The 27,754-nt window shown below is 43.8% G+C and overlaps 1 protein-coding gene across 1 annotated transcript in view; it reads left to right on the top strand.

The window, feature by feature from the left end:
* Nucleotides 1-27,754, top strand: part of ntng1a (netrin g1a) — a gene marked incomplete at both ends in the record, with an annotated part of 230,021 nt that overhangs the window by 201,979 nt on the left and 288 nt on the right. Inside the window, 2 exons of the mRNA XM_080752341.1 lie at nt 11,487-11,654; nt 15,731-15,865. Coding sequence (XP_080608467.1) covers nt 11,487-11,654; nt 15,731-15,865 — 303 coding nt within the window. The remainder of the gene's footprint in view (nt 1-11,486; nt 11,655-15,730; nt 15,866-27,754) is intronic.

Raw genomic sequence — 27,754 nt, 5'->3', positions numbered from 1 at the left:
TGTATTAAGTACAGTACTTAGATAAATCTACTTAGTTACTTATTCACCGCTGCCTTTGGAATGACTAGTCACATGATTCACTTATCATGTGATAGCAGTGTAAATTTTGACAGCAACTTTTGCCCGTTTTTAGTCAAAGCCTCCATCCAGTTTTTGTCATATTTAATAATATTAACATACTGTATAATTGTTAGAATTCTTTTATTTTTATTTTTGCCTTTCTGGAAAAGGATTGGGTTTCCAGACGTGTAGCCTACAGTACCTTGCTCAAAACGGTCATTTCATTTAAACCCATTTAGGCCTGAACACAAATCTGTGTCACTTTAGATTTTAACTATTAAAAAAATAGCAGATATACAAGCTCACAGCGCAGAACCGAGTGCCACGCTGCGAGCTCGTAGATCTGCTATTTTAGAAAAATCTTGAACATTTGAACAAGTCTTTGAATATTTTATGAGGAGGTTCCAACACTCCCAGGCATTTTCAAGTAGTGGACCGCTCGCCGAGAAACCACTGGACACCATAGTCAGGGAACATGCCCAAAAGCTCAAGGAACAGGGTTTAACCTGTGATGTTCTGCCGTACTTTTTATTTCTGTTTCATCTATTAGTTTGGTCATTAAGGTCCACAGAATGTTAGGTCTGCTCTGCCGGAAACATTGCGAAAACAAGTTATGGCCATTTGTATATTCATCCCATCCCTTCATTTTGCCCCAGGAATGTTTTTTCATGCAAAACAAATGCTTGCAATGGATTCAGAATCATGAAGAACCCCTAGTTTGACCCCTCACATGCTACGTGTGAAGCAGATCTTTTTCCTTTTTTAATATTTTTCTTTTCCTGTATAGTGAAGTCGATGGGACAGTGAATATACAAATGGCCATAACTTCTTTTCGCGATGTTTCCGGCAGAGCAGACCTCTCATTCTGTGGACCTTAATGACCAAACTAATAGATAAAACAGAAATAAAAAAGTACAGCAGAACATCACAGGTCCTCTCCCATTTTGAGGGACTGGGTCCCCGACTAACAGAGTCAATAGGGCGACATACTGTAAGGCAGGGGTGGGCAACTTTGATGATGGCAAGGGCCTCTATATTTCCACCTTCACTCCAGAGGGCCACATTGCATATTGCTACGTACTACTTTGTCATTCTAGTATCTCATTCAAAAGAAGCAAAAATAGACGATCTACAAGCTCAAAACGCATCGCGCTGCGATGCGTTTTGAGCTTGTAGATCGGCTATTTTTGCTTCCTTTGAATTGGAATCCAGAATTATATATTATGTTTTATTTTTGAATTGGAATCCTGAAATGTAAAATTTTGATTTAATTTCAAACGCATTTAGTTATACTCATGTTAACTTTATGAACTTAAATACAAAGCTACTAATATAGACTGACGGAATTAAAGCAGGTCATTTTTAGAATTGTAACAAGCTGAAATCAATAATATATCAGTATTCCGGTATTAACCTGTGGGCCGCATTAAGCGAAGGTGGGGCCCCCGGGCAGCCAGTTGCCCATGTATGCTGTAAGTTGAAAGAATGAAGGCATGTGATTAGGAAAGTTATCCATACTCCTCTCCTTTTTGTCTGACATGAGCCCTCTCCATTTCCAAACCACATAGTGTATTTCCCTGACACGGAAATACCTACTTGTATGTAATTATGAGGCTATGCTACCCACAGCAGTCCGTCAGTACGAGTCTCCACAACTAGCCATTATTTATTCATTGTTATTCCTCCACCAGAAATACACTGTAATTAGATATTGATTGAATAGTCAATGTGATGAATTAAACAAAATGCCCCCCTGATGTCTTTCGTTTTCTATACATAGTTTAGACCCGCTTGCATAAATGATGTGTCCAATACATATTAGCGAGAAGGCAACGTCTAAGATGACTTGATCGCGCTTGGATACGTTTTCTTCTTTCATTTACTTTTTTCATTTCATTCATCGCTGCCATTCACATTGAGTGCCCGCAGCACACTGCGAGCCCCACGGTCGGAGCTCGCAGCAATTACATACAAACTCTCTCCCCAATGTCCTCGACGGGAGGGGCCTTGGGACGCATTCACTTTTCCTCGTTCATGTCAGGCCTGCCCCCCCCCCCCCCTCCCCCCCTTCATATACCTGTTGTATCCCCTGAGTTGACTGACTTGAGTCACATTAGTCAGGGAATTTTAATAAAACCCTGGGAATAAATTCCTTACCAAACAATTTCTTCACCAATGTGTTCGTAAAGGTGTCTAGTAACATATCTAACAAAGATTGAAATTCAACATCCCTAGCAAAATGTTTGACAGCTAGGGTAATTCTGGGTCTCATTCACTCACTATACTCTGTACTATAAAGGGAAAAAATCACTCACAAAAATCTGCTTTAAGTGGGGTGTGAGGGGTCTAACTAGGTGTTCAGATTTATTCTGAATCCATTGCAAGCATTTGTTTTGCACGAAAAGCATTCTTTGGGCCAAAAATGGACCCCATACACCTTGTGAAAAGTGACGACTCATCACTAAACCATAGTTTTTTTTTGGTCTGTTTTTAGCCCAAAGAATGTTTTTCGTGCAAAACAAATGCTGGCAATGGATTCAGAATAATTAAAAACACCTAGTTAGACCCCTCACACCCCAATTAAAGCAGATTTTTGGGAGTGATTTTTTCCCTTATAGTAAAGTGTATAGTAAGTGAATGAGACCCAGAATTACCCTAGCTGTCAAACATTTTGCTAGGTATGTTGAATTTCAATCTTTGTTTGATATGTTACTAGACACCTTTACGAACACATTGGTGAAGAAATTGTTTGGTAAGGAATTTATTCCCAGATTTGACAGGTATTCTGCTAATTTTCCCTGACTACATGTCTCCGGTTGTTTGTGTCCTCCTCCGTCACGTATACTGTAGTTCACCTCACTCCCCCCTTTAGAGTCTCTTGTTTAAGTGCATCCGATGTCCACTAAAAGCCCAACAATGCACATGAATAACGCCTGGTTTCTCTCAATTGCATGCAGTTCGGCAGAATGTCTCGTCCCTAGGTGTCGCTAACCGAAAAGAAGGTAGGCAAGAATTATGCAACAACCACTGTGTCTTTTCAAAGATTCATCATGACACCTCGAACTGTTTGTATGGTTGACGTCAAAACAAATGTGGTAGGTTTAAGGCTGGACTCACACATATGCGTGAAACATCTTCTCCGTATCGTCTGAGAATGGCCACTGGGGGCGCCGTACTAATGCATTGTCAATGGAAGGTTGTTTGGTTTTTTGTCGTTGCCGTGTCTCAAGCTCAACCGCAGCCTGTCTTTTGGCCAAGAGACACGGCAACGACAAAACACCAAACAACCTTCCATTGACAATGCATTAGTACGGCGCCCCAGTGGCCATTCTCAGACAATACGGAGAAAATGTCTGTACGGCGCCTAACGGATCAAAGTCTTTGTTGATAGTTTTCCATGAGAAAACAAAAGGACATCCTCCGCACAAATCCCATCTCTGCTTCCAGAAAAAAAGTTTTTTGGCAACCTTGAGAGGGGGATATACATCTGTTGTTTACTTGTGTGTTGCAGACAGTGTGCCTTATCCTTTCAACCATATGATATGCACACTGTACAATGTAGACAGACACACATACAGTAGGTACATCCACACACCGGGGCGTTTGGATAACATTTGATGGTTTTATAGAGCATCGCAGATTAAAGGTGATACACCATGAAATTTCACTTTTCCTATTTTAAAACCTTTTTTTGGGGTCCCACTAGCACCTTCTATCCTCACAAAGTCCCATTTCTGACCGTTGTGTCTTTCTCTGGTTTTGAGAAGGCAAAGGTTAAAAGTATCCCACGGGTTCTCAAAACAGGCTATCCAGATTTGCTGCCGATTGTGACGTCATCTGCCGATTGTGACGTCATCATAAAAAAAAAATCTAAAAAAAAAATATTTTCAAAAAATATTTTTTTTCAAAAAATAATTCTTTTTTTTTTAAGATTTCGGGGGGGGGGGGGGGGGGGGGGGGGAGTGGCGCAGTTCAGGCCAACGGTGGTACTGCAGCGAGCCATTCAAAAATGAGAGAGGCTCTCTATTCAGGAGTGGTAATTTAGCCTCAAACCTTTTGAAAAACGTTTTTGGGACATAAACAATATGACATAAATACTTTTTAAATGCATGGTGTATCACCTTTAAGCCCCGCCCGCCCTCACTCCGGTGTCGGAAGCGTTTTCCCCCCCATGCATTTCATCCATAGACATTTCATAAAGTATTTATTTAAACGTCTTTTAAGCCTCTGACAAAGCCACCCCGGCTGGTGAGGAATCATGACAATAAATACTATTTTTTTGCATGCAACGATTAATTAGAAAGCTGAAAAAAAGACGAGGGTACAACTTGTATCCTCGTCTTTTTTTCAGCTTTCTAATTAATCGTTAAAAATAGTGTTTATTGTCATGATTCCTCACCAGCCGGGGTGGCTTTGTCAGAGGCTTAAAAGATGTTTAAATAAATACTTTATGAAATGTCTATGGATGAAATGCATGGGGGGAAAACGCTTCCGACACCGGACTGTGAGGGCGGGCGGGGCTTAAACTGCGACGCTCTATTAGGTGTGGAGCTTCCTGGGTTTCCTCCGCCCCCTTCCCTGCTCAGCAGGAAGTAAAGCAGCAGAGGTCCCACAGCTAGTGTTACTATGTAGATTGATGTAAGGCTTGAATCGCTTGAATCCATTGTAAAAAGCCCCAACCACAGCCAAGCACACACAGTGTATACTGTATGTATGGGGCTTATGTCGAGCAGGGCCAGGGCCTATACATATTGTATTATTATTATTATTATTACCAGTAAGACACCCTAAGGGCTAAAAGCGACCTCGCCCCAAAAGGGTGAGGTCGCACAGGACGGAGGTTGCGGTTGGTTGTTTAAGTTGGACAAAATGTGGACAAAATATTTTCCCAAATATGGATATGACTGACGTCTGACATCATAGATGTTTTATTTTATAGACCACATAAGACTTACACAATATGTCCATATATGGGCATTCCAAGCTATGGGCTTACTGTTGATGACATCAGGGACCTCCATATATGGGCAGGTCAGCTATAGGCAATGAGGCTTTTGTAAATTAATTCTGTCTTGGCCATATATGGAGTGTCCATATGGGCATTGCCCAAATATGGGTCAATAATGTGATGTCACAACAGGTCAGCTATAGACATTGAGGCGTTCCCTACCTACTCACTGACGGTCAGGATCTTGTGGGTCTGATAGTAAATGCTCGCTACGGTCGCAATTATTATTATTATTTTGAAAGGAATCACTTGGATTACTGTGTGCTCCCGCCTTCAGGATCCCATACTCACGCTCCCATGCTTTGATTGGTGGAAGGCATGGGGATGGTGGGTAGGGTTAGCTTGCAGTCCTCTCCTACACAGAGCACTGGACATTTCCCGGCATCACCTGTGAATATCGCATATCTTTGGTGTGAACACATTTTCTTCACGGCTGTATACCATGCTCGGGATTTTTAATTCTCTTGACTTTCTTTTTTTCTTTTTTTACTATCAATATGAACATGTTTTTCTTTTGTTTGTTGTCGTTGTATTGTTTGTTTTGTTTTTTATTGTTGTCTAGTAGTGCCGCGGGTTGCGTTGTCCACTACTGCCCCGTCGGTCCACGTTGCAAACAGCAAGCGAGGTAGGAGAGTCTGGAATTCATACACCCCCCCCCCCCCCCTCTCCCCAACTGTCCACCTCCTTTCTCTGATGTCTGCCAGAGTCATCGCCCAGTATGAGATGAAAAAGAAGGCAACTCCACTAACACTGACTTGACCAACCTTGGTGTGCCCCCCCCCCCCCCCCCCCCCCCCAAACGTGTGTGACTGACCAATGAGCACTCCCAACTCCACTCTGTTCAAAGACACCCAGTTTGATATTCAAAAGGTCACAGAGCCTTTCTTTTTTTTAATCTTTAGGACCCAACCTACAAAGTAAAATCATCAGTGTTAAAGGACACATGCTTGCAATGGAATGGGACACCGACTTTAGCAGCTGATAACGCCACTTTAGATGTGTCTCAGAAAGGGTTATCATACCAAAATAATTATAATCCACTGATATAGAGCTTCTCAAAAATGCTTAGTAACCTTTGCCACGTTTCTGAGACCGACATCTCGTATGGACCAAAATAAACTGACCTGTAAGGGTTCGTTTGGTTATGTGTCTAAACACTCAGACTTGGTTTCTATCTATCAATCATTTAAGGTGGTTGCACACTGCTGCGTTTTTCGTTGCGAAATGCGTTTTTCAGGGCAAGGAGAGAGAGAGAGATAGAGAGAGCAAGGGACCGAGTGGTGCACGAAACGGCGGCAGTGTGCAAACGTGATTGACATAACGTGAGGTTGATTTTTTTATTTGCGTGCTCCGAAATTCACTCCGATATTCAGCCCGAAAAAATGCAGCAGTGTGCATCCCCCCACAAGGACCCCTGGGTGTCACCCGGACCGGCGTCAGGAATGGCTGCTGTAGATTGATAGTTTTCAGGGGACATCCAGGCACATTTGCAGTTAACTTGTACACAGAATCCACCGCAGTCACAGAGAGGCTGCAGCAACATTCCTCTGGAATTGTATCTCTTGCAGTGCAAACAAAGTAGGTGTGTTTCGAAACCGCTAACTATTCTTGAGGAATGTGTTTCGGGGACTCAAGACTTCTCTATTCCCCAACGCGTGCATGATTTATGACCTTAACCTATTTCTGGAAAGGAGAGATTATTTGTCTTCTGAGAGTACAAGTCTCTGGGATGGTGAGATCATCTAATGTGGAAGAAGCAGCAGCGGCGAGGCTCACGCTTATTATCTGCTCTGGGCTGTGGTTGTTGGAGAGTGGATGACACCAGCGCTTATACCAACCTCCTCTGAATCAGGGCCCCACTTGAAAATCGCAAAAGTTTTCGCTCACCGGGCCTCCCATCTGACCACTTAACAAGTTTGATATTCAATAATAGGTCACAGACCCCTGTGTGACGCAGTTTCTTTTTGAGCGGTGCAAACCGCTCCTATAAGTGGCTGTGCGTGTGTCCGTAGCCTTTTTCCTCAGCGTTTTGCTATAGTAGAATGTGTGTGTGTAGCATAGCCTGTTTGTCTAGTGATGTCATATGTCGTGTGTCTGTAGCCTTTTTCCTCAGCGTTTTGCCATAGCAAAACGTGTGCGTGTAGCATAGCCTGTACATCCTAGACTCAAATCCTAGTCTGAAGATGTTATGCGAATATGACCACCGCTCACTTCACATTGGGTGTGTTTTTTTTTTTATCTCTGGGACCCCAACCTACAGTACGTAGTAAAATCATCAGTGTTAATTAAGATGTTCCCTAATTTCCCAGTGAGCAATAGTCGGCTATTAGACGTCTGTCTAAAATCGGTCTAATCAACATCTAGAAATGAACGCTTTTTAGATGTCTAAGCTTAGAAGTTATTTCAACGGCTACATATAGACGGTCTATTAGACATCTAATCAACATCTAGTCTAAGCTTAGATGTCTAAAAAACTTTAATTTCTAGACATTGATTAGACCGATTTTAGACTAGCGTTTTAGACAGCCCGAAAAATGCTCAGTGGGTTTTTTTCTAAGCAGCATGCTAAGCATGCCTATGGGCCCATAGTAGACATTTAATCAGATTAACTTGAGTCAAGTAAACTTGAATGCAGTTTAACATGAAAACCACAGAACATTGAATTCAGTTTAGAGCCATGCAAACATTGAGTTTCAGTTTACTTTAGGGCCATGCACATATTATGGAATTTCAGTTTAACATTCTGTTCAAATGTTTGAGTAAATCAAGACTGTGAACTATAAGGTGGATGTACTGAGGTGGTGGAGGAAAGAAGTAAGGAGATGTCTGCGTGCTTCAGCCAACGGTCGGTAGAAGGACAAAGGACAAACTGTATCAAAAAGCATACCTGGGCACTTCATAAATGACTACCCAAATACAATAATGGCACTCGACTGGTGGAGGGAAGCTTTGCCAGCAGCAGCAGCAGTGTGTGGCAGAAATTGAAAAGCAGAGATCCAGTGTAGGAGGGAGCCTTATTTAACCCTAGAATTATTGAATGCTTGTCTTTTTTTTTTTGTCATAACTTTTGAAAATCAATAAAAAATATTATTGAAAAAAAAACTATTGAAAAATAGCAGATATACAAGCTCACTGCGCGGCACCGAGTGCCGCGCTGCGAGCTTGTAGATCTGCTATTTTTGAAAAAATCAAGATTTTCTTTTGCAAGTATTTGAATATATCTATTTAAAAGCAAATATTTGTAACTCAAATATTTGCTTCTGCGGGTCCCTGGAACAACATATTTTGAGATGGGAGTCTGTGGCCAAATATACCTGCACTTTTGGGGGTCCTTGACAAGAAACAGTTTGAGAACCACTGATTTAGAGGAAGGATTTAGAAGTCGTGTCAAAGATCGGGTCAAAGATATTCAAAGACTTGCACACATTGTCAAGTTTTTTTCAAAAATAGCAGATCTACAAGCTCGCAGCGCGGCACTCGGTGCCGCGCTGTGAGCTTGTATATCTGCTATTTTTCAGTAGTTAAAGCATAAAATAATGGATAAAGTGGTTAAAATCGAATGCGACTCGGGCGCGTTCCAGGTATTTGAGTGTTTAACGGATGGCCTTGTTGAGGGAATGAGGTGCACTGGTACTGTACTGTACTGTACTGTAGGAGAGCTTGGCTGATTGAAAGCAATCTGCAGACTGACAGCTGATTTATCGACATCACAGCGATAACACATTTCCTTCAAGGTTTTGACCATGTCATTTCTTGTTTCTTTTTTTCAATATTATTTTCCAGACAAATCTTCCATTTTTATTAGATCGGTTTAAATTGTCACCTGTTTGAATCAATTTTATGATAAATCGATTCATGCCTGTTGTTAATAAATTATATTCATAATTAATATTAGTATTCGGAGGCCCCCTTTGCAATATCACCAGTGGGCCCCGGGGTCTGCCGGTCGGGAATCGCTGGACTATAATAACACCACTTGCCCTTTCATTTTGAAGGCTTGTCTGGGTGGTTAGTGAGAGGACGCAGGGACCCGACCCCAATACTGGACCCTTCAATAACCACAATCCTCTCGGACCAAAAGCCCCCCGCTTAGTGGGCTGTCTGCCCGCGCTGGCGTGCCCTGCCAGGCTTAAGGGGCCACAGCCGGGCCCGCTGTGACACGTGGTGTCAGCGGTCACTTCAGCCAGACAGATTGATCCGCCGCCGGCGAGCCAGCCAGGTGTCACACATGCGTCCGCCACCCACTCCTCCGTGACCCCCCACCAGTGAATGTCACGGCACAGTGTGTGACTTGAGAGAGAGAGAATGAGGCTTCAAAGTCCCTGTTCCCTCCCGGGCAGACTGGATTCACACCTCACAGAGTGTCATTTAGCCCCGGCAGCAGCGCCACCATGACGTGTCCTCTCTCTCTCTGCGCCAGCTGCATTTCACCTCACACTCTCACTATACACTGGCCTTTTACCGGGGATGTAAATAGCAAGGCTTTTAGTTTGCGTGCCGTCCGACGCGTACCGAGAGTGGGCACCTGCGTGCCTTAAAAGCGAGGGGTTGTGGGGCTATTGTGCGTGAGACAAAGAATCTTCTGTGTGGCAGTAGGGCTGGGAAGGGAATGTAGTCCGTCGTCCAGGTTGCGGTGGGATCGGTGAGCAATGCAATGAAAGCTCCGTGACATCCCGCTCTCTCTCTGTCGTCCTCTTTGCCTCTCTCTCTCTCTCTCTCTCACCCTCTCTCACTCTGTGTGTCTCTGTCTGTCTGTGTGTCTGTCTGTCTGTCTGTCTGTCTGTCTCTCTGTCTGTCTGTCTGTCTGTCTGTCTGTCTCTCTCTTTCTTGTATTATTCCAAGCTAGATCAACAGTAACACCTAAGGAACATTATGCATAATGCAAGCTTGTAAACAGCCCCCTCTTCACATACACAGTACACACACACACACACACACACATGCGCACACGCGCACATTCAAACTCTTCCCTGGACCAACAGTAATTCCCATCTCATGGTTTGACCTGCTTTGTGCTGTGTTGGTCATCACTGTGGTGCAGTCTCTGTGACGTCTCTCTTGTGTGTGGTTTGCTTGACGTGGTGTGCCGTGAACCGTCTGTCCTCCTGCTAACGCAGTGCTGATTCTTGTCTTTTTGTTTTTTTGCCGATTCATCTCCTTAACAATCCTGTGTGACGTCACATCTTCTAACTCGGGCTGACCCCTCCCTCCCAGAGCGCCGGCGTCGTATCATTTTCTCACTCCCCGTCAGAATGTTCAAGAAGTGAACGGGGGATGTTGTTTTCAGTTCCGCCAGCAGTTGGCGCCAGATAGTAAGGTTAGGGTTAGGGTTAGCATTCACCAGGTTAGCATTCGCCAGCGTCGGCAGGTTAGTATTCAGCAGCGTCGGCAGGTTAGCAGCATTCACCAGCCTTGAACGGGGGAGTTAAAGCCCCCTTTCCACTGCAAGGTGGAACCAGGACTGAACCTGAACCTAATTTTTTCGGTTCTCGTTTTGTTTCTATTGCGTACGGCCTGGTTCCAGGCGAGGTTCCTGGAACCTTTTTTTTGGTCCTGCTCCTGAAGTAGAACTAAACTTGAGTTCTGGGAACCTATGGGCGGGGCCAGCAGTGCTGCTGCTGCTATAGCCCCATTTCCACTGTAGGGCCGACCCAGAACTAGAACCAGAACTTTCCAGGACCAAGAACTTTCAAGAACCTGTGAAGTTCCCAGGACCAAGTTCTGCTTACGTTTCCACCAGAAATAACCGGGAAGATCCCCAAAAAAGAGCAGCAGCGCTGCTGGCCCCGCCCAAAGGTTCCCACAACTAAAGTTTAGTTCTACCTTAGAAGCAGAACCTAAAAAAGGTTCCAGGAACCTTGTCTGGAACTGGGCCTTATATTACGAAACAAAACCAGAACCAAAAAAAATAGGTTCAGGTTCCTGAAAGTTCTGGTTCCACCTTGCAGTGGAAAGGGGGCTATAGATTCTAATGGAGTGAGAAAATGATACAACACCGGTCATAATAAATGATGTTCTTCCACATAACAACAACCCAGTCCTCCTCTTCCGCCTAATTCCTTCTCTTTGCTCCACCTCCCGCTCCATGGCCCACAACATGGTCCCTGTGTCCAGCCTCTCACATCTCCATTGTCCACCTCGCCACCTCGCATGTCCCCATGGCGCCTCGCTCCAACCTCTAGCTCTTAACACTCCCCCCCCTGCCGCCGGGGGGGGGGGAACACAGCGACAACCCCCGTACAACCTACCGCGTCTTCTCTCTCTCTCTCTCTCTCTCTCTCTCTCTCTCTCTCTCTCTCTCTCTCTCTCTCTCTCTACCCTTCCTGCTCCCTCTTTCCCTCTCTCTGCTCGCTCTCTCTCTCTCTCTCCTTCTCTCCTCTTCTCTCTCTCTCTCTCTGCTCCTCCATCTCTTCGCAAGACTGCGAATGCTTCGGCCACTCCAAGCGGTGCAGCTACATCGAGCTGCTAAACAGCGTCATTTGCGTGAGCTGTAGGCACAACACGCGGGGCCAACACTGCCAGCTGTGCAAGCTGGGCTACTACCGCAATACCTCGGCAGAGCTGGACGCCGAGAATACGTGCATAGGTCAGTTTCACTCTGCCTCCCACATCCGCTGCACTCTCCAGCACCACACCACCTCCACTTTTAGTCAGGGGATATCTTTAGAAATAGTGTCAAATCCTGGAATAAATTCCTTACCAAAACATTTCTTCACCAATGTGTTTGTAAAGGTGTCTAGTAAAGTAACACATCTCACAAAGACTGAAATTCAGTTTCGCTAGGAAAATCTTTGACAGCTAGGGTATTTCTGGGTCTCATTCACTCACTATACACTATACCACATATGTCAAAGTCAAGGCCCCGGGCCAGATCCGGCCCGCAAATGAATTATCTATGGCCCCTGGGATGATATTTAATTACTATTGGAACCGGCCCGCAGGTCGTGGGCCGCATGCAAAACAGCGTAACACAACATGCTAAATGTACAGATAAGGCCAACCAACCACACCACATTTCATGCTTTCCTTAGACAGACAGCTGAAGCCAACCAATCACAAACCAAAAAGGGAAATTTGGATTTAGAATGGAGGATGTAAAACAGCGCTTTCTTGTGTTGTGTATGCGGCCGTGACTCGTGCCGTCCTCCACATTGTCACATCGAAGCAAAGCAACACAAGCAACGCTGTACAGTTCAATGAGAAGAAAGTAATTTCCCCATCAAAATAAATAAACTCTGCATGCTTACAACGCATTGCCGCGATCCGTGACAGACACATTGTGAGTTTCAAATAAACATTGAACCAGTCCGGCCCTCGACTTGTAGCAATTCTTTTATTTTGGTCCTCTGTGTATTTGACTTTGACATCCCTGCACTATACTATAGGGGAAAAAATCACTCCCAAAAAATATGCTTTAAGTGGGATGTGAGGGGTCTAACAAGGTGTTTTTAATTATTCTGAATCCATTGCAAGCATTTGTTTTGCACCAAAAACATTCCTTGGGCTAGAAATGGACCCCCATACCACTGTGAAAAGTGATGACTCATCACTAAACCATCATTTTATGGGCTGTTTTTAGCCCAATGAATGTTTTTTTTGTGCAAAACAAATGCTTGCAATGGATTCAGAATAATTAAAAACACCTAGTTAGACCCCTCACATCCCACTTAAAGCATATTTTTTGGGAGTGATTTTTCCCCTATAGTATAGTGTATAGTGAGTGAATGAGACCCAGAATTACCCTAGCTGTCAAAGATTTTCCTTGGGAAACTGAATTTCAGTCTTTGTGAGATGTGTTACTAGACACCTTTACAAACACATTGGTGAAGAAATGTTTTGGTAAGGAATTTATTCCAGGACTTTTTAAGATATCCCCTGTTTATTTTACACGTACACACGCACACATACGCTCACACCTTCTGTCTTTTGCCTCTGCAGCTTTCATCCGTCATCTCCCCACTGTCTGCTGCCAACATGTCTTTCACCGTTTCTTCACTTCCGTCATTCCTACTTTCCTTTTTCATTCTTTTTATTTTCACACCAGTCAGTCACCCCCGCTTCTCTGCCTTGTGTGCGTGTGCTTGTCCTTGTGCGTGTGTGTGTGTGTGTGTGTGTGTGTGTGTGTGTGTGTGTGTGTGTGTGTGTGTGTGTGTGTGTGTGTGTGTGTGTGTGTGTGTGTGTGTGACAATGCCAACCCCTATACCTTTCAGAGATATTGTTATGAGAATAGACTGTAAGGATGCACCGATATGGAAATTCTGCACCAACACCGATTTTCTTTTTTTCAAACATCACAATCAAGCCAATGCCTCCAAATATTTAGTTATTTGTGTCCCTTAATTAATCCAATCATTTCCAATTATTTCTATGATCGTATGAATGATTTTAGACACACTTTTGGGCATTATTAACATTCTCTCTTTTTTTAGTTAGTTTGTTTGTTTGTTTTGACTTAACATTCCCTACATCTTTAGATAATATAAGAGCGCGACAAAAGAAACTGTTGACAAAAGAAAAACACATTCATTTGTCACACGCACGCACGACCCACACCCACACACGCACGCAAAAACAAACGTCTCCGTTCATTAGGCAGTTGTTATGCGGGCTCTCGCCGGTCGGAGAGGCAGTGCGTGTGACGGCCAGGTGCACCACCGGTGTACGTCGTGTGCCCGGAGGGCGAGTCTGACAAGCACCATGAGCCCTGAGCAGAAAGTGTCACAGCAAAAGTGTCACGGAGAAAGAGGCGCAGCCCCAGTGCGTGTGGCACGTACATGCAAGCTGCCTCAGGGGTACCAGTCGAAAACCTTCAGCGGGCATTAGAGGCACCGAAGCGTTGCGTTGCACCGAAGCGTTGCGTGGCACTGCACGTTCAAGCACCGTCACCCTCCTCGCCCCCCTCCCCGTTTGTCACTTGCCGTCACCTCTCCTCTCACCACGCCGACCCCTGGGTGTCACTCGGGTGCAGCCGAGTGTGCGGCCTCAGCCCGAGGAAGGGACGTGGCGTGATGGGCCCGACCTGTCAAAATAGGACCGCTTTTCAATACCGGGAGCACTGAGCCGCAAGGTCAGTTTAACACTGGGCACTAGCACCTTGCTCTGCTCCTTTACTGATAGACTATTGTTTATTTGTACTATTATTACTATTAGGGTAAGTGATTTCATTTAATTCAAATAATGACAAAATGGTTTCAGTTTTGGTGGAGGAGACAGGTTTTCCTCCAATCAGGATAGAGTTCGGCCTTTCTCCAATCATGGCCCCTCGCCTGTCACCTACATGAAAACTGAAACTAAAACTTACGTAAATGAAATCACTTACCCTACCTTTAATACCATTATTATTATTATCCTCTCATAACTATGTTGGGTATACAGTATAATTACAGGCGAACATCTCTTGGCAAAAATAGCAGCGCTAGAAGCTCACAACATGTCGTGATGCATTGTGAGCTTAATTGTTTGTTTGTTTTTAATTGGGTTTAAGTGGTAAGAGCGAGGTTAAAGTGATCCCTGACTAATACGACAAATATGTCTTAATACATTATAATTGTCCTCTATAACTACAATGTAAAATTAAAAACACCTCAATTATTTTATTTCTTCTAGAAATAGCTAATCTTTCACTCAATAGTGTGATCTATCCCTATGGAATTAATGGCATGCATGTGAAAATAAAAACAAACTTAATACTTCCAATGGTTAATATGAGCATCAAATCAATATTTCAAATGTGTTTGTGTTTTGTTTTTTTGCACATGCATGCCATAAAAATGACACATGACATTTATGACATCATCAACTTGCGACAGGCATTTCCCCTACTGAGTGAAAGATTAGCTATTTCTAGAAGAAATAAAATATTTAAGGTGTTTTTAATTTTACATTGTAGTTATAGAGGACAATTATAATGTTTTAAGACATATTTGTCGTATTAGTCAGGGATCACTTTAAGTATTTAGCATTGTGTAGCGAAACTCACTGTAAACATAGACAAAGCAAAGCGGGGAAAAGAACATTATTTAAACAATGCCCATTTCAGTGCATGGTACCATGTCATCATGTTTAAAACCATCGTCTGTGACACAGACACATCAACCTCTGTCTTTGTCTCATGTGGCCATTCTCGTCAACAGCCCTTCCTCTCCTTTCTGTCTCTTCTGTCCATGATTTCCTCTCTACTGTACGTCCAGTCTTCTCTACCAACAGAATCAAAGCATGTCCATATACACGCTACTGATAAGGCTCATTGCTCATTGCACGAAATGTCCTGGAGATACTAGCGCTTTCAAATGAATCCAACACGGATTATTCATGCGATACGAAGGAAGTAATAATAACACACTTGTCCAATGTCACACTTTCTGCATTCTGTCTCCATTACCTTTGAAATGGTAGCACTTCCTGCTTTAAGAGACGTTGCTGCAGGATGTAGCTGTGCTTTCACAACAATGGTGCTTATGGTTGAGCCTGAGGACTGTGTGCTTTGCTCTGAAGTGCTCCTACAGTCGCAGTGTGCCAACAAGTTGAAAAATACCACCTTGTCTCTAGCATGTGTGTGTGTGTGTGTGTGTGTGTGTGTGTGTGTGTGTGTGTGTGTGTGTGTGTGTGTGTGTGTGTGTGTGTGTGTGTGTGTGTGTGTGTGTGTGTGTCTTGTTTTTTCAGACTGTAATTGTAATCCCCTTGGCTCAGCCACTGATCGCTGTAATGCCACGGGATATTGTAAATGTAAGGAGGGCACCACAGGGCCCAAGTGTCAGGACTGTCTACCCGGCTATTTGTGGGACAATGGCTGCAAATGTAAGTAGAACCGAAACACCCTCCCCTCAGCAGCTCCGGACCCCTCCATTTTGCTCTCTGTTCCCATTGCTCTCTGGTCCATAGCGTTAGTGGAGTTCTCCCTGACCCTATGTTCCTCTTCTTCCGCTCCGGCTTGGCAAAACTGGAAAGCCGTCTTGTCTGGTCTGAAGATAACAACTACTGTTTCGCCCCTCACCAAACCAAAGGTATCAGTGGACAGTTGAAAGCTTACTCTACTTAGTGGACGCAATCTGAGCCCCCCACCACACGCTTAAAATAAATGTTTAGGGCAAAATGAAAAGAAAAAAAAATCCACCGGATGGAAACTCCATTTCTTCTAGTTTTTTACCATTTGTCGTCGCCATTATGGTGCCTTCTCACTACTGCTGCGCAGGTCAGAGGACCGCATTAACAGATCATTAGTCTCGTTGGGTGTTACTCAGCTCTGCAACATTGGAAGCGCTGTTTCGTAAAAACAGTCTTCAACAGGAAAAGTGTCTCCATCCGGTGGAATATTTTTCATTTCGCCCTAAAAATGTATTTTAAGCGTGTGGTGGGGGGCTCAGACTGCGTCCACTAAGTAGAGTAAGCTTTCAACTCCCAACTGATAGCTTTGGTTTGGTGAGACAGCTCTCTGATCTTGCCAAGCCGGAGTGGAGGTAGAGGAACATAGCGTTAGGGAGAACTCCAATAACGCTATGGGACCAGAGCTACTGTATCTGTTCCCCTGCCTCCTGCTACCACTCTGACTGCCCGCCCACCCTGTCTATCTGAGTCTGTCTGACTGTCTTTCTCACATCTCTGTCTCTGTGTCTGTCTCCCTCTCTGTCTCTGTCTCTCTGTCCATCTCACTCCCTGACTCTGTCTCTGTCTCTCTGTCCATATATCTGTCCCTGATGTCTCTCTGTCTATCTCCCTCTCTGTCCATATCCCTCTCTGTCTCTCTGTCTATCTCGCTCTCAGTCTCTGTCTCTTTGTCAGTCTCGCTCTCAGTCTCTGTCTCTTTGTCTATCTCCCTCTCTGTCTCTCCCTTTGTTTCTCTCCCTCTATGCCTCTCTCTCTCTCATTCCCTGTTGTATCTCAATGCTGTCGCCATCTTTTGAACCTCAGCGCTCATGAGCCGCATGTGTCGTTCTTGAACCCGCTCCGACAACCGCCGGCAATGCAGACCCTATAAGCTGTGACGTCGACTAACCCAAGATGAGCTGTTTGTTGGGCTAACCGTGCCTGCACCCATAATAACATCTAACATGACATAACGGTTTCAATGTCGACTGTTCCAGCGTCTGTTGGGCCCGCAGCACTCAGACAGTGAGCGGTGGGTGCATGGGGCAGCGCGGCCGGCCGCCTGGCGAGTCAGACACGGATCAAAGACACGACAGCTGAGTGAAATATTGACTGCTTGATGGCAGGGGGCAGGCCTGTCTGAGCGGGCTCTCGTCCCTGGGCCACAGCGACGGACAGTGGGTTACCCTGCTTTGTTTTGATCCACCATGCAAGGATTCAGACTTCTATCGAATGTGGCAAGCAAAACAAATCCCCACAAATACAATGGTAAAGCTGATTGAAAGGCAAACATTAAAAAGAAATCTTCTTATGACAAAGCATGTATGGGGCTTGCCACTTAAACTATACTTTTAGCAAGCTTATATAGTTGACTGGGGTCGTCTCTGAACTCGGTCCACTACACTCTTTGCTGAGAATAGCTGATTTACGTGTCGCAACTAAGTAACTTTCTGTAAATGTTTCCCCCAGAATAAATTAGAGATACTATAGGTTTCAAGTAGATGAGTGGTTGAGTACCTGAGACGAAAAACTGTCCATAGTTTTTAAATTTTGAATATCATAGATATTTTTTTGATTTACCAGACTGTAAACCACAAACTAGTAGTTTTTAATCTGTTAAATTCTCAATGCACTCCCCTCTCATTTTGTTCAATTAGATTTTTAAGACATAATACTTATGGAAAGTGGAAACACGGTATATCAACAGTTTGTGGAACAACAGTATACTTTAAGTCCATATACAAGCAATATTCAGCAGACAAAGGGAGCAGATAACATTAAAACAGACAATTGTACAAAATGGGGTGGGAGTGCATTAAATGTTAACATTTAAAATGACTAGTTTGTGGTTTACAGTCTTACAGTCTAAAGGCCCTTTTCCACCGGCAGCGATAACGATGACCATAAAATATCACAGCGATAATTATGCCTTCACATTGATGTCCGATAAAGTTTATCGGACATCAATGTGAAGAGGCGCCAATTAACAGCCGCTCGCGCAGAGCGCACCTCGAGCTGTTTGTCAGAGACCCAGTTCCATATCACTGTGATCTTAACCACATCGTTGTTGATCCTAACAATGTAGTTGTCGGTTATCGTTGTCTGTATCGGTGTTGAGTGGATGCTGCCGATCCACTTCAATTGAAAACCCACTTTTTTAAATCGTTATCGTCATCGTTATCGCTGCCAGTGGAAAATGGCCTTTAGACTGTTGTTCTTCTCAGGTATGAAAATGTATTTTGATACTGTAGATGCGTCTTCCTTCAAGTGCTCAACTGCCAAAACGGGAACTAGAACTGCTAATTGATTCCATCGATTCTGCCTTTGGGTCGCCGTTCAGCCGCGGCGGGGCAAAGAACGTCTTGCGGGTGCTGGTTGAAATGCACCATAAAAAGGAACAATAGCATACGGTACAGTTCATTTTAGTGGCGCCTGCCTAACACAGATGGATGCTCATTAAAATGTGGTGTTGTGGAGGATGAATATTATGCAGCGAGGATCAGCACTGTCATTCCAAACAGCTGTTACTGCCACGCAGAAATGTGTGACGTGAACACCGCCAGCCCACACACACACATGCACGCACGCGCGCGCGCGCACACACGCACGCACGCACGCACGCACACACACACACACTCACACACTCTCACATACACACACACACGCACACACACACACACACACACACACACACACACACACACACACACACACACACACACACACACACACACACACACACACACAGCCAAAGGCAGGCGGAGAGGCTGAGGTCATTGGGGACACAGCCCTCCATTCTGAAACCCCACCATTCCGAAACCCCACCATTCCGAAATGACACCGTGCATTACATGCCTGCTTACCGTCGCTCTCTGGACTCGGGTGGAAACTGTTACTTTTCACCAAATGGAGAAAACAAAAGAACCCTGTTTGTTCCAATGGATGCATTGTAGTTAGCCTATTATTTAGTCACAAGCTTTGCCTTAACTTAACCTCTTTCACTATCACTATAAAGATGTTTCTAAATGAGAGAAAATACCAGAACTACAAGCTCTCCAGCACTTCACTTCGCATTTCGATATTGAAGATCAGCCAGTTACCGTTGAGATTGGCAGATTTCACCCAGGTTTTTTCATCTCACTCACGTCACTTTGTCTGCTGACCTCACTCAGCAACGAAATAAAAAGAAAAGAAACTAAACATGTAAATAAAACAATTTACAGGAGGCAAGCAGTGATCACCCCATGATGTGCACTGGAATGTAGTTTCAAATGCACTACATTGCAGGCGCTTTTTTAAGAGTAAAAAACTAAAAAAGAAGAAGAAGATAAGATTTAAGAAATACAAAAAAGCCACGCTTGGAGAGCATCCTTTGCTTTCTCAAAAGTGCAACGTGCGCAGGACTTACTGTAAATTCAAACGTTATAAGCGGTGATTTCATTTAAGTATAATGAAGGCACTATCACTTACTGTAAAGCAACCCCGTTTAATATACTTACTGTAAGTGTAATCGATTTCCACAAAGAAGACAACAGGGCACTAGCCAAAAGTAATGAACGTCCACGGATTGTGTCTTTAAAATTACAATTATAATGTTGGGCATTTAGCAGATGCTCTTAACCAGAGTGCCCCATAAGAGTAGATGTCCATCATTAATCCTGGTCAACACATGGCAGAGTAAACACACATAAGTATTGAGTGCAAAGAAAGCAATGTAGTGCTTCACAGAAACGTTGATCTAAACCAGTGGATCTCAACCTTTTCATGCGGCGACCCCCCTGAAATAATCATATTTGGGTAGGTGAAATGGGACCAATGGGACCCTCACCTGGACAAGCACTCGGAATTGTAGGAGTCGAGGCATTATATTTAGTTTGACTCATGCAGTTCCACAGATAAATATTGTGAAAATAGCCGATACTGTAGCTATTTTCAAAATGTTGAAAATGTTCAACCGGGGAGTCCCACCACAGGTTGAGAACTACTGTGACAGGGGAGGAGTCTTAGTTGTCCATGGGCCATACGAGATGTCGGTATCGGAAAGGTGGCAAAGGTTATCATGCATTTTTCAAAAGCTCTATATCTGTAGATTATATTTTGGTATGATAACCCTTTCTGAGACACAGCTAAATTGGTGTTATCAGCCGCTAGAGTTGGTGTCCCATTAACTTTACATTAATGGGGAAAAAAGCAAAAAATGAATCTGCTTTAAGTAACATATGAGGGGTCAAACTAGGGTTTTTTCATGATTCTAAATCCATTGCAAACATCTGTTTTGCATAAAAAACATCCGTTGGGCTAGAACGGCCCCCACAAAAGTGTGAAAAGTGATGACTCATCACTTTTCCTCACTAAACCATATTGTGGGGCCGTTTTTTAGCCCAAGGAATGTTTTTTGTGCAAAACAGATGCTTGCAATGGATTCAGAATCATGAAAAACCCCTAGTTTGACCCCTCATAATGCTACTTAAAGCAGATTCTTTTTTTTTCTTCTTTTTTTTCTTCTTGTAATGTAAAGTTAATGGGACACCAACTCTAGCGGCTGATAACACCAATTTAGCTGTGTCTCAGAAAGGGTTATCATAGCAAATTATAATCTACAGATATAGATCTTTTCAAAAATGCATGATAACCTTTGCCACCTTTCCGATACCGACAATCTTTCAGATTGTAGTGGAAAATGAGGAATGAGACTGCACTGCAGTCCAAACTGCAAAGGGAAGTTTATTTCACAGCTTGGGAGGCTGGAGGAAGAAGAGAGTGGGTGTGTTGGCAAGGTTGTGTTATAGAGCAGTGGTTCTCGACCTGTGGGTCGGGACCCCCAGGGGGTTCCCCAAATTATTTTGTGGGGGTCCCCATATGTTTAACTTAATGTGCAACATTGTTTTCTCTCTCAACACTAAACAAAGCAACATACAGTTTTAAATGTATAGAGGGTGTCTGCACATTTCTAAAGTGACAATTTAAGGACCTTTTAATACCTCTAAAATTACTCGCAACGTGAGGCGTTGTGACCATGTAGATCTGCTATTTTCACAATAGAACCGTGTTATACAACATGTAATGCCTCAACTCTTAGTGCTCATCAGGGTGAGGGTTTCCCCAGTTAAAATATGTGACTGAGCATGACACTGGGGCAGTCATTTCGGAAGCCACTACTTTAGACCACAGCTGAAATTACTTTTTTAGTTTAGAACTAAAATGTGATAAAGCCACAAAAGCATGTCATACATATCAGGCTACATTTCACTTAAACGCCAGAGCTTAACTCTGCATGTAAATAAGACTTTTTTTTAATTAATGTGAGAGATCGGGACATAATTCTGTTGGTCCTCCCAAATTTAGAACTTGAATATCTCAAAAGTAGTATTTCAGCATGGCATCATTCTATAAGCCATATCTTCAAAACTGTTGGGTCAATCTCCACCACCAATATATCATTTTGTAGCTATGATTCCCAGCTTTCAAATGAAATGAAAAAATGAAAATGAAAAAAATCAATAAAAAAAAATCAATGACTAGCCGTCAGCCGCGCTGGGACACATATGATTGTTTTCTGATCTACATGAGCACAGGAAGGGGTTGGATGTAGGGCTGGATGTTGTCCTAAAGGTAGGGGCGTGCCGCGTTGCCTTGTCACCAGTTTAACTGCATTTTTTATGGGCTGCTAACTAGCCTTGTTCCCAGCCTAAAGGTGGTTGCACACTGCTGCGTTTTTCGTTGCGAAATGCGTTTTTCAGGGCAAGGAGAGAGAGAGAGATAGAGAGAGCAAGGGACCGAGTGGTGCGCAAAACGGGCGGCAGTGTGCACACGTGACTGACATAACGTGAGGTTGATTTTTTTATTTGCATGCTCCGAAATTCAGTCCGATATTCGGCCCGAAAAACGCAGCAGTGTGCAACCAGCTTTAGGCTACTCATCTGCTGGAAAAAAAAGCCTGGTCACGATTCACAACCTATAATACAGAGAGCGTCTATGGGGGGCAGGACTTCCGTCGCACGTATTTCCCCTGGAAATGATCTTTTTATCATCGTAACACCCGTTTCATTCACAGCGAACGAACGTAAACAGATTCGTAAAAAGAGTCAGCGTCATTTCCTTGGGCGTTACTTCCACCAAAACCAGGTGCTTCCATTTAGACACTCAACCGCAGGGACGTGCTGGGCCCCTGATTCGGCCCTGGAAAAATAATTGGAGAGGCCCTCTTTGCGCGCTATTTTCCATTTCAGATCATGACAAGTGACAAGCCAGTGGGCCAATTACATTAGTTATATTTCGTCGTTGTCGGGTGGAAACCTTGTATGTCCAAAACCGTTTGTTTTGTATTTATCATTTAAAAAATGATTTAAACTAGTGAAAACAGCCGATCTACAAGCACACAACGCCTCGCGGTGCGAGGCGTTGTGTGCTTGTAGATCGGCTGTTTTCACTACTTTTGTGCAAACAGTTGAGTTTTTACTTTTGTGCAAACAGTTTTTTTCCTAATGGCCGGCCTGGACCCGCCGGGAATGAACCGGCCGTTCGGGAGTTGTCCCGCTTTTCCCAATGGCCAGCACGTCCCTGCTCAACCGGTTAGGTCTCGCCTAGCCTGGGATCGCTTCCAATTTCAGGCGTTTGATCCGGTCTGGAGCGGATGACGTCCTACGTCATTTTGTAGTCAAAACGGACTCCATCTTTTAGTCCAACTCGCAGCGACTGGCAAGACTACACTTCTCTAGCATTTAAATAGGGATTGGGGAAACAAAAAGGGGCCAAGCAGGGAACCAAAACAAAGCGACGTCCGGGTGGCATCCGGTCTAGGATGCCACCCGGTCTAGACCGGATCAAACGACCTGTTTAGGAAACGAGCACCAGGCATTCCCCTGAGAAAGCCTGGTGACGCGAGGTTATAGCTCTTGCCCTGCGTGGGTGCTGACATTAACTGGAAGATGCTATACTGTAGACCTAGATGTTCTGTGTTGCTCCTGGGTGTCCACATATAGGTGTTGGTATGGACGATGGAGACATAATCTGCATTTCAGAAGCTTGCAATTAAATCACAAATCTCTCATCAAACATATCACTGCCTGCCTTAGCTGTGAGGCACAACTAGTTCACCGGTATCCCTCTGCAAATATTAGACCTCATATTAAAAGCAAACAATGAATCTCGTCGTTCACATCACATATGTTTACCGGCGGATCAACAGCAAAAAGTTTTGTGGAAGATGTGAGTGCATGAGCAAAATCTTACATTTTCCAACCGATCGAGTTGCCTTTTCTTGCTGAAAAGATGGTTGCGTAACTCTGAATATTAAGCAGTAGTGCCAAAGGTTTAGGAATTGGCCCAGCCACTTCCAATTACCGATCATTATTATCATTCATTACTACATTTATATCATTACGGGTGCATAGGGTGGAGGTGCTAGCTACATCCTCCTCACTGGTACGTGAGCCAGTGGGGCACAGAAGTGCCAAACCACAACAATGTGTTTGGAGGATTACTTGGCACAACTAAAAGACAAGAAAAAGGGGTCAATATAATTGGCTACTCTACATTTCTACATTTGTACCAAAAAGGAAAAAAAAGAAAAAGAAAAGAAAGTGATTTTTGCTAGGTTAAAGGTGATACACCATGCATTTAAAAAGTATTTATGTCATATTGTTTATGTCCCAAAAACGTTTTTCAAAAGGTTTGAGGCTAAATTACCACTCCTGAATAGAGAGCCTCTCTCATTTTTGAATGGCTCTCAGAGCATTTCAGCTGCAGTACCACCTTTGGCCTGAACTGCGCCACCCCCCCCCCCCCCCCAAAATCCTTTTGAAAAAATGTTTTTTTTTTGAAAAAATGTTTTTTTTTTTTTTTTTAAATCTTTTTTTTTTTTTTTTAATGATGACGTCACAATCGGCAGATGACGTCACAATCGGCAGCAAATCTGAACAGCCTGTTTTGAGAACCCGTGGGATACTTTTAACCTTCGCCTTCTCAAAACCAGAGAAAGACACATCGGTCTGAAATGGGACTTTGTGAGGATAGAAGGTGCTAGTGGGACCCCAAAAAAAGGTTTTAAAAAAGGAAAAGTGAAATTTCACGGTGTATCACCTTTAAAGAAGTTGACAACATGGTCGCCCGCTGCCTTGATGGTCCAGGCTGTGATGGTCTGGCTCCAGGACCACCACAAAAAAGGGGAGACGACACGGAGGATAAATGCAAAGAAGTGTGAAATGTATTTACAAAATGGATGAATAATAGAATAAAGCAAGGATTAAAGTTTCCAAATCATAATGGCAGGGAAACATGCTGCCCATCTTTGAACTAAACCGAGCTAAAGAAACATTTAACGAAGTTGAAGAGCTCTTCCGCATACTGTATGCTTTGATGCCTGACAACGCGTTGCGGGTTCGAGTCCCGACGCCTTTGCTCCATGTCACTCCCCATCTCTCTCCCCCTTTCCTGTCTACCTACTATACTATCAATAAAGGCACCCCCCTCCGCCCCGCCCCCTCCCCCAAAAAGTTGAAAACCTACAGAATGGGCATTTTCCAGACACCCTTTTGCACTCAATTCAAAATGTTACGCATCAAAATCCACCTCCATTTATTTCTCAGGGCTCGCGGCTTTTGCGGGTGTCAGGCCAAAATGTAATTTCTGTCGGGGGCTAAGTACAGTATGACCAGCGCACCGGGGGACCTGGGAAGGTCAGAAATGCAGTGACAACCACTTTCCATCCATCTTTCTTTGTCCTTGAATGAACCACACGAAACACTAGAGTATATACCTGATCCAGGATTATGGCAAATGGTAGAGTTAGTATCATGCAAGGAAAACTGCATGCATATTATACAGTATAAATGCCCTTAGACACAGTTGAAACACTGCTTGTACATGCATGAAAATCGTTATACAGCATTCATGCTCATGCCCAAATCAGATGTCTTTCATTATGTTTTATACAGGGAACAGGGCGAATGAAGGGATATAATGATGGATGCCTGATGCAGTACGTGGTTCTCAAGTCTTGGACCCCCAAATTATCATGGACCCCCAAATGAACAATAGCATCTCAAGTATTTTGTGTCTGGGACCCTCATAAGATTTGCGTTGTTAAAATCAAAATCAAAAGTTTGAAAAGAGCCGATGTATAGGGTTATTTGGTGCTATATTAATTAATTTCGCTGGGGACCCCTTGGAACCCCCTCAAGGACCCCTGGGGGTCCGCGGACCCCACTTTGAGAACCACAGGTCTAATAATGAACAATGTCTTGTCCATCATTCTGAGGCCTCGTGGGGCAGAGGTGAGGGGGCGTTACTTTTTAATGAACACACTTGATTGGTTCCCATGTCATCTTAGATGATGCCTATATGTGTTTTCAAAGTTCACTTGCTGCATTGCTACAGTAAGAGGCAAACAGCGACAAGCGTACAAAGTCAAGCAAGGTCTTTCCTAAGACAAGAAATTATGTGTCCTTTGCTCTCAGGTGGTTACATCATTGTCTCACTTTATTCACTTTGTACGCCATTTAAAATAACACACATAAGCGTTGAGCAGATCTAGCTGTGAGCGGTGATTGAGGAGCTGTGTCAGTGAATCGCGGGCCGGCTGTGGCCTCCTTTGTCGCTAACAAACAAACTGACACCAAACGGGATTCAGAAGGTCGCTTGTCTCTTAGCAAGTTTCCCATCAAAGGCGCATTTGGTGACTCCTTTGAGACGGTAATATCTCCAATATAGCATATTAGAGAGAGGGTACCGATATTGGGTTGTTGTGATGCTCGTGTATAATAGAGTTCGGATTGCTCGGCGCGTTTGTTCTCCACACTCATAAAGTACAGAAATGGCCGTCTGGCTGCGTGGCCGCTGTGTTTATTTGTCTCTGTCGGTTTATTAGTTTGTGCGACGCCGCCGCTGCTGTGTGTGTTTGCCTCCAGCTAGCTTGACAGCTTGCATCCCGTGGGAACAGGCTGGCCTCGCTATTCCATCATCTAAAAGGCGGCCTAATGGACTGTCAATTTACAAGTTGTGGGCTCCACGTACACAGTGTGTACCCACACTTTTCATCTTTTGTATTATATTTAGGCTCTACGTAAAAGCCTCTATAAGTCACTATACAGTAAAGTATACTGTATAGTGACTTGATATATACAGAAAATGTGTAACTATTAACATAACTAACACTTTAACAATGAATTCATAATTACCTGAAGACTGCTGATGAGACTAACCGGAAAATATCTTAATGCAAGCACACTTGGTTTTTGTTGTTTAAACAGTAACTGTTATTACAGTAACTGGAATCCTAATCATGTTGTAAGGGCCATGTATATACCTGGTACTAGAACCTGAAAACTATTTCACTCGCATAGGGCTGCAACCCAGACTTATCCGTAGTTGATCGCTTCCGTCAGTCTGGAGCAGGAAGCGCTGAAAATGATCCGGGGCAAAGCAGATTTGACCTACCGTAAATCAGATTGTTGGAAGAAAATTGGAATAATTCTGCTGCTTAGCAGAAATGAAAAGGAAAATATATATTTTAAATATGAATGTATTTTTGTGAACAGGAACGACGGAACATACGACGGCTTTCTTTCTCTGCTTTGGGGAGGTGTTGTTCCAGACTCTTTAAAGGCTACAACATTCGGAGCTTGTGGGAACCACGCAAGACTGGGCTTGAGTAGTCTCGTGTAGCCAGACAACTATTCCATCTCCTAATTTACCCGTAATTGCTGGACTATAAGCCGCACCTGAATATAAGCCCACCAGCTAAATTTAGAACAAAAAACAAATGTTTACATAATTATGTAAGCCGCACCCGACTATAAGCTGCAGGTGTCACTCCTGCTTCCTGCTAGAGCGCCCCTGGTGGCCATTAGCTGTAACAATCTATATATAAATCCTTGTTAAAGACCATTTTAAAACTAATTAACTGGCCATTAGCTGTAAAAGATCTTTATATAAGCCGCCACCCTGGCCAAAATATGACTTCCGGTTGGTTCTAGCGGAAGTGGCAGAAGTGCTGTTTAACGGAAGTTACGTCATGCGTTGTAGTCTTCCGCTGAAATTCTCAAGGCGGAAGTTGAACGGTCTCTGCCTGATATTGTCACCAGGCTTTTCTCTTCGCAGATGAGTAAGCCTGGCTACGCGAGGCTAATAAGCCGCACCGTTGTATAAGCCGCAGGGTTCAAAGCATGGGGAAAAAAAGCCGCGGCTTATAGTCCAGCAATTACGGTATTCTGGAGTCTGAGTCTGGAACTACACCTGAAATCCGAGGCAATGCCATCTGTTCATTTCCATTCGTGAAAATATCTTAAATTATCTTTACGTTTTTTGTTTTTTTTTTAATTTCCATTTCGGCTGATCAGCGAGCTATATACGCTTAGAAGATTTTGATTGATATTAGGATGAATTTGCGTGACTGTAAAGACGAAACGGAAGCGGGGAGGAGGCTTTTACATTCGCTTTATCGCTTGATCATTTTCAGAGCTTCCGTTCTCTTCCAGTTCTCCATGACAGAAGCATTCGAAAATTGTGGGAGGCGGCAGCCTGGCTCGCGAGACTACAGGACTTGAGGTGATTGCATGACGGTTCTTCTGACTCTCCTCATTCTCTCTCTCTCTCTCTCTCTCT

The sequence above is a fragment of the Nannobrachium achirus genome (assembly GCF_963921795.1).
Source record: "Nannobrachium achirus genome assembly, chromosome: 21".
Taxonomy (NCBI): Eukaryota; Metazoa; Chordata; class Actinopteri; order Myctophiformes; family Myctophidae; genus Nannobrachium; species Nannobrachium achirus.
The sequence above is the reverse complement of the archived record's forward strand: the minus strand, read 5'-3'. Positions and strand labels throughout refer to the sequence as shown.